The sequence below is a fragment of the Silurus meridionalis genome, chromosome 3 (genome assembly GCF_014805685.1).
Source record: "Silurus meridionalis isolate SWU-2019-XX chromosome 3, ASM1480568v1, whole genome shotgun sequence".
Lineage (NCBI taxonomy): Eukaryota > Metazoa > Chordata > Actinopteri > Siluriformes > Siluridae > Silurus > Silurus meridionalis.
Genome location: NC_060886.1, coordinates 8090800 through 8100871, shown reverse-complemented (window position 1 = coordinate 8100871; position 10072 = coordinate 8090800). Strand labels below are relative to the sequence as shown.

General features: G+C 34.7%; 1 protein-coding gene across 1 annotated transcript; it reads right to left on the bottom strand.

Annotated features, from left to right (window-relative positions):
* Nucleotides 1-1524: 1524 nt before the first annotated feature.
* LOC124380650 lies at nt 1525-9589 on the bottom strand. Its single transcript, XM_046841822.1, has 9 exons — nt 9575-9589; nt 9315-9464; nt 8516-8812; nt 7684-7980; nt 7390-7492; nt 6472-6523; nt 5776-5884; nt 5208-5336; nt 1525-2000 (listed from the first exon to the last, which is right to left on the bottom strand). The coding sequence occupies exons 2-7, from the start codon at nt 9382-9384 to the stop codon at nt 5798-5800; spliced, it is 906 nt and encodes a 301-aa protein (XP_046697778.1). The 5' UTR covers nt 9385-9464; nt 9575-9589; the 3' UTR covers nt 1525-2000; nt 5208-5336; nt 5776-5797.
* Between the last annotated feature and the right edge of the window lie 483 nt (nt 9590-10072).

Below are 10072 nucleotides of genomic sequence, written 5' to 3'. Positions count from 1 at the left end.
GCTGATAATACTCAGCTATATATCTCATCTAAACCAGGCGATACAGCTCAATTAACTCGGATAACTGAGTGTGTTAAGGAACTAAGAGATTGGATGACCCATAACTTTCTACTTTTAAATTCCGATAAGACTGAGATTTTGCTCATCGGCCCAAAAACTAGTATACAGAAGCTTCAGCATCTCAACCTGCATTTAGATGGATGTTCTGTAACCACTAGTTCAATGGTAAAAGACCTGGGAGTTAATTTAGACAGCAACTTGTCTTTCATATATATCAACCAAGTTACAAAAACAGCCTTCTTTCACCTTAGAAATATTTCTAAGTTAAGAAACATGTTGTCTATATCCGATGCAGAGAAGCTCGTCCATGCGTTCATGACCTCCAGAATAGACTACTGTAATGCATTACTAGGTGGATGTCCTGCGTCATTAATAAACAAGCTTCAGTTAGTCCAGAATGCAGCAGCCAGAGTTCTTACAAGGTCAAGAAAATATGATCACATAACCCCAATCCTATCGTCCCTACATTGGCTTCCTGTTAAGTTTCGAATAGACTACAAACTATTACTTCTCACTTATAAAGCACTAAATGGTTTATCTCCCATGTATCTATCCAGTCTTTTAACACGCTACAATCCATCACGCTCCCTGAGATCTCAAAACTCTGGGCTTCTAGTAGTTCGTAGAATAGCAAAGTCCACTAAAGGTGGTAGAGCATTTTCACATTTAGCTCCTAAACTCTGGAATAGTCTTCCTGACAGTGTTCAGGGCTCAGACACACTCTCCCAGTTTAAGTGTAGCTTAAAAACATATCTTTTTAGCAAAGCCTACACATAACACACATCACATCATAACCTTGTGCTCCAGAACATCTGATCACATGCACATTATCAATTTGTGCTGTTAATATCATGAACAGCAGCTATGCTAATTTCTCTCCACTGCTTCTCTTTCTCTCCCCATCCCGAGACACCCTGAGGTTTGGCCAGCTCCAGTCACCTCCCACCTCGTGATGATTACGGACCTTTGAAGAAGTAGATGCCGAACTCGCAAACATCCCGAACCATCTAGAGACGTACCAGTGCCATTTGGATCCCGCTATATGTGTGGAGTTTGACATTGGACCTCCTGGAGTGTTTAAAGGCTCTGGCATGGAGAAGCTGATGCTGGATCTGTGATGATCACAAATGCTGAGCTTATAAAACTAGGAGCTACTAACCATATAGACTGTATAAGACTGTAGAAAGAACATCACTTATAATCTTATACTCCAGTACTCATGTTAGTTCTCACTCTCCAGTGTTCTGTATTGTTGAAAGATTTATGATCAAACTCTTGATGTCACCCAGATGAGGATGGGTTCCCCTTTTGAGTCTGGTTCCTCTCAAGGTTTCTTCCTCATAACATCTAAGGGAGTTTTTCCTTGCCACAGTCGCCATGGCTGCTCATCAGGGATAAATTCACACCATTCAACTTAACTGTTGATTTGTGTAAAGCTGCTTTGAGACAATGTCTGTTGTGAAAAGCGCTATACAAATAAACTTGACTTGACTTGACTTGTTTACTTGAGCGCACATATACAATTTCTAGTGTTGAAATCCACTATTGAAATGCACCCTCAATGGTTTCTGATCACATTAATAATACTGTATTTATATGATTTTGAACAGGGAATATATACTTGGGTATGATGAGTATAATGACAAAAAATACCCAGTTGAGCAATTTGCAATTTAACAATTTCTTAGAACTGACAATGCTACAATATATCACCAGAAACCAACAAGACAATGATAAAAAAAACAACATACATTAAACAACAAAATGGATTGAAAGAATATTCATACTTTGGAATGACTAATTTAAGAATGTAAACAGATTATTTATGAATGAAAATACTGTCCATCCAGTCAGAGGTAGATCTGTGTTTTTCTTTGGCAGAAAGTCTTCAGGACTGTGCAGTTTTGTTGTAATATGGGATGCATTTTTGGATTCATTATCTGCAAAAAAAGAAGCAAAAAGCAATAAAAACACCAAGTTGTTGTCTTATAAAAAATGTTAAACATCAAAATAAATATATACTTAATTAAGTATTTTAGTAGTTAAAGCAGTTTTATGCAGATATTTGTGTTAATAATGGAGGCAAAAACAAATCAAATAAAGATCAAGTCAAACAACAACATTAACAGAAATCTATATGGTTCATAATTACATCAGCCTTAACATTTAAACTACTGATAGGTGAAGTGAACAACATTGTTTACTATATAATATTGGTACCTGGTTACAGGTAGAATATATAATGTAGCAAGTGAACAGTTGGATAGATTAGTGGAAATTATTGCCAAAGTTTTGATGGCTAGATGACTGGTTCAAAGCATCTTCACAACTGCAGGAACAACGCTCTGTTTGGATCATGGGGTCTTGGCATCTATGTGGATCTTATTTATGTGGATATGTACAATCTACTGTACCTCAACACTACATGCCAAGTACACCCCTCATAGCAACAGTATTTCTTTATAGTGGCAGCCTCATTCAGGAGCTACACTGCAAAAAATATTGAATATTGAAATGGCTTTGAGGCATGTGACAGGGTGTTGACTTGGCTCCCAAATTCCCCAGATCTTAATCCAATCGGTTATCTGTAGAATGTACTGAACAACAAAGTTTGATTAATGGAGCCAAAAGTCATGGTGTCAAATATTACAGCACACATTCAGAGGTCTTGTATAATGATTGTTTTGATGGTCAGAGCTGTCCTCATTATATTAGGCAAGTGGTATTAATGTTATGGCTGAGTGGTGTATATTTCTGCATGTGTAAATCACTTCTTGTTCCTTTGCAGAAAGCCTGATGTTTAAGTCTGCATTACATACAGCAGTGTGCAAAGGTCTCAGACAATACAAGTTTTATTATAGATGTTTATTTTATAAAATGCATTACTGAGTTAGTATCAAAACATTAATTTCCCAACAGAAATATGACAGGAAATGTTCATATGTAGAAAGATTAATTGTTAAAAATATATATATAAAAAAAAAAATTTAATGTAGGTGTGACTCGAATAGTCAAAGATTCTAATAATGCTGTAAATAAAGATATGAAAAGAAAGAATATTAAATATTTTTAACATGCATGAATAAATCAACCATCCCTGTAAGTTAGGTTTCACTTTTCATGATCCATGACCAACACTGGAGCATCTTGATGGAAGGGATTTCGATATTTAGCAATGTCTGAGATATTCTGTAAAGGTATATTCTGTTCTAATTTAATTCTAAAGATCTTTTCTGTTTGTTTTTTGGTGGATCTTTGTTACGCTGTATTTAGAGCGCAAACACAACTACCGCCAGAAGCTTGACAATAAGACACAAAAAAATAGAACTTAAATAATAATACTACTATGTTCCCATAGGAAGCAAAGGCTTATGATAAGTGCATGAAATATGAGAATTCAGTTTAATTAAATTTTCAATTACATGGCCAGTTTTATGACAATAGAAACAAACTGGAGAGCTAGCAGGGAAGTTTGAGTGAATAGACTAATCTGTCCTAAACTGTCAATTAGTTGTTAAAGGAGTTTCTACCTTAGCCTGTTTAAAAACAAACTCACCAAGTAACACAGCAGCTTCTGACATGGTGAAAACATTTCTCTAATTGAAATAAATATCAGGGCAGGACGTAATCACAGTCAGTATCTGTACTCACTGCCTCTCTCTAAACTAGACCTCCGCAGTGCCTACAATTTACTCAGCATCAAGGAAGGAGATAAATGGAAAACCATTTTCTACACCACCAGAGGGCACTACAAGTACAAGGTGATGCCATATGGCCTAAACAAGCACCAGTGATGTTTTATGCATTTATGAATGCAATTTTGGAGATGTGCTGAACAACATAGATGTTATTCTGATATATTCCAAGCATTATGACCTCCACGTAAACCTTGTTCGCACTGTGCTCCAACGCTTGTTCCAGCACAGTAAAAGCTTAGAATAGACTCCAAGAAAGTGGAGGCAATGACTGCATAGCCAATGCTAGCTAATATCAAGGAACTGCAATTATTCATCGGTTTTGCAAACTTCAACCATCATTTTATTTTGAATTACAGCCCTGTGGCCAGTCCCCTCACTGCCTTACTCCAGGGAAGCCTTGTAAGCTTCAGTGGTGAAGCCTCGTAAGCTTTATTGGTCACTGTAAACAGGTTTTGAAAGCCTTAAAATTCATGCCTTCAAAGGGCCTTCCCACTGCCATGGAGACAAAGTTACTAGTAGATAATGTTTTTAGAAACTACCAGGGCACACAATTCACATTCTGTGTTTTTTCTATCCTTTTGTAGGATTCTAGTGATTAGGCCTTACTTCGGAATACTACCCACAAACTAAACTAAAACTAACGGCCAAGCTGAAAGGGTGAATCATTAGCCGGGGGGGTTTCTGTGGACCTACTGCATCTGGAAACAACAACAGTGGAGTGAGTTCCTAACGTGTGCAGAATATGCCCAAAACTCGCTACTACATTACTCTTCCAACCTCACCCCATTCCAGTGCATCCTGGGGTACCAACCACATCTATTTCAATGGTCAGGAAAAACATCAGACATCCTAGCCATTAATGACTGGTTCAACTGCAGCAGGGAAGTGTGAGAGAGGGCCTCCAGAGGGCCGTTCGGCTCCAGCTGGGGCAAATGGTCTGACTGTCAACATGGAACATTGAGCTAAAGTTGCCAGCCAAGAAACTAAGCCCCCATCTTACAGGGCCATTCAGGATAGTGTGCCAAGTAAACCCGGTAATGTATCGATTCCAACTTCCACCCCTGTATCCTATTTCACCCTCCTTCTACATTTTCCTGCTCAAATCCTTGTTCATACCCCTTACTGTAATCAGTGCTTATGCTACCCGAAGTTGCGAAGTATCATGTTAGTTTTCTTCACCATACTAACCGTTCATGTTAATTGCTCTATTGTGTTTTGACCTGTTTTCTGTCCTTTAGCTCACACTTTGTTCTCTGCGTTTTACGGACTTTGTTTGCCTCGCTGACTGCCTTTAGTGTGTATCGGACTCTCGCCTGTTATTTTGACTCTGCTTTTGCTACTCATTCTCTCTGTTCCTGGTGTTTATAATAAACTGCATATAGATTCCAACACTACTGACAAACAGCCAGATTTGGATACTAATTTTTCAAGTAAAAAAAACATGCTTACCAATCTGATGCACAGTCAGGTAGAACACACTGCATTTTACAGCAATAATCCAATATAATTTTATTCTAATCTATCTAGTAAGATCCCAGATGAGCCTCCACTTGCTATGTTCCCACAGAAGGCAAAGACCTAGGGTGAGTGCAGAAACAATAAAAATGTAAGATTGCAGGTTGATTGGTCAGTAGTAATAGTGGGTGTAATTAGGACAGAAAATTGGAGGTGGCTACTCTTTTTAATTTCCAGAAGGATGACTGGTATGTACATATGTAAGACAATAGAAAAACAATAAACTAGGATGAAAGAGAACCTAGTCTCACCTAGGAAGGAGAATGTGGACATGGCAAATGAAGGAAGCTGTTAAATAGGACTAAACTAGGCTTTATTTAAAAGGTGATTGACAAGTAGATAAAGACAAAAACACAATTAAATAACTACACTAGGCTAAGATAACAAGCAATACTTGAGACAGCATATGATTATATTGTGTAACATGCAGGGCCCTGTGTTCTGCACCTTACAGCATCAAAATTATAATTTTTATTCATAACAGATGTTATACAGTACATACCTGTGATGTTCCTGAGAAATCTTCAGATCTGAATTTGTCCATAGACTGAGTTAAATCTCTCAAAATACTGGCTGGCCTGATTGCGGTTAACTCTTCCTCGATGTGATTGCTGTTTATGTCAAACAAATAAATATTTCAAACAGATTATTGGCAATAATTTTTTGTGACATTAACTGATTGTTTGTATACAATATTCACTGTTAGATTTTAGACAGCACTACTTTATGCACTCTGAAACAGATTAATTTTTTCATTGATTTCACTAATGCTTTTATCAAGTGTTTTGTTCAAGAGCCCATCAGTGGTGCTGAAACATCCTGAGATTTGAACTCGCAGTTCTCCATGCATTAGCCCAGATCCCAACATAAACTATAACAAGAACCAGAGAGCCAATCTAGATTTATTAGAACCAATAAATGCAATGGTATCGGACACAAAGCTGAAAGACATATAGTCAATCAATCTACTTCCAAGTATTTTGATTGCACATTTTCTTGTGTGATACTTCCACATATTATATAACATTATATAATAATTATTTTTTCACAAGTATAAATTCTCAGCACTTTTGTCTTCGCCTGGATGAATCACAAATCATGACCGTGCATACAAAATATATCATCCAATTCTCTGTGTTTGTGTGTGTGTGTGTGTGTGTGTGTGTGTGTGTGTGTGTGTGTGTGTGTGTGAACTTACAGGTTCATCCATTGTGTCTCTGTTATCAAATGTCTCAGTTTTTTTACATTTCCTGGGGGAAAATTAATGTTTTGAATTGAGTCTTTAGTAAAAGTTGTTTAAAACGACAAAGCTTTTTTTTCTACAGTATTACAACAGAATGTTAGTCTACAGTGTAAGTTGCATAATGCTTCAATAATTCTACAATAATGAAATTCAGTGCATGTAATCGACATCTACAACATCAAAAGTACAGCAGATGGACATTTATTCAAAATATTCTTGAAATCATGTTTTCTACAATGAATCTTTTTCACATCTATGATATACACTGCCATAGGTCTCTCCTGATGTCCTCTCATTTTTGCACATTTGTGATTAAAATTAAAATGGTATCCAACACCAAGCAATTTCCAGAGAACTCATGATAACTGGAGATTAGTCACCCCTAGAAATTCAGTTTCACTATTTTTTCTGCCTGTACAAGTTCCTGCCACAATATAAGTCTTTGACAAGGACACATTTTATTTTAGCCATTTAGTGGTAAATGGGTCAAATGGTTTATTTTATTTTTTGCATTTTGGATCACAGATTAGCAATTTTTGGTAATTTCTTGGTTCCATAAATTGTGACAAGAGACTCGGACCCTGAATCTGCAAAGCGTGAATCATTAAAACACTACCATGTTTGACTACCAGGGTCAGAGAACAAGCAGGCAGCAAATCAAGCAAAACACAAGGATACTCCATAATTGTGAATCTAGAAGTGATGTAGCTTCTAGCTTCTAAAATATGTTTGAAAAACATTTGCCTTCGGGTTAATAAAAGAAAAAATAAAACTGTACTTTGTGTTTAGCGGATTTCCTTTGTCATACTTAAAATTTAGTTTTTATCTATGGTTATCTGTGAACATTTTGTAAAACATTTGGTGGTAACTCACCTGTGAAGACACACAGCACAGAATAAAAAGAGACACACTGCAACACATGCTGTTGTTACTGAGAAAACTAGGATGAATAGACGTTTTCTGCCTAGTTGAGTCTCTGTGTTGGCAAACAAACCAAATACAACATAAAAAGTAATCTGTATTCTCACAAAATATATTTTCATATTTAATACTTACAAAAATAACTAAGATACTATTCCAAGATAATTGCTATTTAATTTCATTACAATGAAAAAAGCACATTAATACACACTTAATATAATATAATATAATATAAACTTTAAATACCGTTAATGTTCAATCTCCACTGCAGGTTTAATGGAAAACACTTGTATAATCCTGCATCTGAAATGTGTACATCAGATATCTGTAGTTTTCTTGGATTTTGAGGGTCAACCTGCATCCTGTTTGATGTGTAGTTGATTACAGTTTGGTTTAGTACTGGGCTGTAGTTAAAAAGAAGATTCCCATCTTTACGCCAACCAACATCTTTAAATCCACCAGTCAGATTTTGATTGCAGTGTAAAATAACAGTTTCACCAGGCGAAGCAGTTTTGTTAATCTGCTGTAAAGAAGTGGTGAAAACTGCAAAAATAAAACAGAATACACTTTTTAATTAATATTTTTATGTTATTATTAAAGACATATTAATACATGATATCCTTCACATTATATTGTTTATGTTTCTTATTATAATTATTTATCTTATTTATAATTATTATCAATGCAAATGTGTGATTAGCATTAGACCTGACCCATGATAAACATACAGTACACATATTTTCCAACATGCATGGTATTTACAGAAAGTTAATAATAATTTTTTAAAAAATGCATAAAAACACTATTTATTTTTTTATTGTAAGGACAGCTGGCAATATTTAAAACTATTCATCAATCATTATAAGACTACCATGATGACATTTAATTATCTTCCTAAGGCTAAGAAGACATGTTTTAATTGAATATATACAAGTTAAAAATAAACATTTGCTATGTACATACTTACAAAAATAACTAAGATACTATTCCAAGATAATTGCTATTTAATTTCATTACAATGAAAAAAGCACATTAATACACACTTAATATAATATAATATAATATAAACTTTAAATACCGTTAATGTTCAATCTCCACTGCAGGTTTAATGGAAAACACTTGTATAATCCTGCATCTGAAATGTGTACATCAGATATCTGTAGTTTTCTTGGATTTTGAGGGTCAACCTGCATCCTGTTTGATGTGTAGTTGATTACAGTTTGGTTTAGTACTGGGCTGTAGTTAAAAAGAAGATTCCCATCTTTACGCCAACCAACATCTTTAAATCCACCAGTCAGATTTTGATTGCAGTGTAAAATAACAGTTTCACCAGGCGAAGCAGTTTTGTTAATCTGCTGTAAAGAAGTGGTGAAAACTGCAAAAATAAAACAGAATACACTTTTTAATTAATATTTTTATGTTATTATTAAAGACATATTAATACATGATATCCTTCACATTATATTGTTTATGTTTCTTATTATAATTATTTATCTTATTTATAATTATTATCAATGCAAATGTGTGATTAGCATTAGACCTGACCCATGATAAACATACAGTACACATATTTTCCAACATGCATGGTATTTACAGAAAGTTAATAATAATTTTTTAAAAAATGCATAAAAACACTATTTATTTTTTTATTGTAAGGACAGCTGGCAATATTTAAAACTATTCATCAATCATTATAAGACTACCATGATGACATTTAATTATCTTCCTAAGGCTAAGAAGACATGTTTTAATTGAATATATACAAGTTAAAAATAAACATTTGCTATGTACATTCTTTTGCAGAAGAAACACCTCAGTACTCCAATGTGTTACAAAGACAAACAACTTCAATTCATAAGATTAGTATGAATCCTTACCTCCACAAGTTAGAAGCAACACAATGGTGTAGACTCCCAAATGCAAACTCCTGAACTGAAGAAATGGCATAATGATATTATGTTCTATTTTATTAAGTGTTTTCAAAAGCTTTACTGTTTTCAAACTCAGGCTTGTTTGAGATAAAGGATCTGAAGAGAGGGGAGAGAGAGGAAGTGGGTTTAACTAAATAGAACAGCAAAGAAAGCTGACTTTTGCCCACCCTCCTCATGCTTCCTCATTAAAAATGCAAAAGACTGACCTCAGCTTTGTACAGTGAGAATGTTTCAACCCAGATCTTTAGTTAACCATTGCATGCTCTGTGAATAAAGTTAAGATCATATTTATTTTTTTATAACATCAGTTTGTCTTGCTTCTTTTGTGACAATTGCATTCTGAATTCAGTGAATGAATACTGCACCTACACTAATTACAAAACCTAGAAATTCATGAGGAAGATTTATGTCTTTCATGGTGATCTCAAAACCTGATCACCTTCACATTTACCGTATTATCATCAAGGGCTACAGATTAAAATGATCAAATGATAAAAGTGTTATGTTACTGTATGTACATTGCTGATGAATACTGGAGTTAATTTAAAATGGAAAAATACTTAAAAGACAAAAGATTGTATTTGTTTTCCTGTTTTTTATTTATTAGGCTTGGGATAATGTAAATAAAATGGTTTTAAATAGTCATAATCTATCAAAGAACTAGGCCTAAAGTTAAATCACTATATATAAAACTAAATATGTGA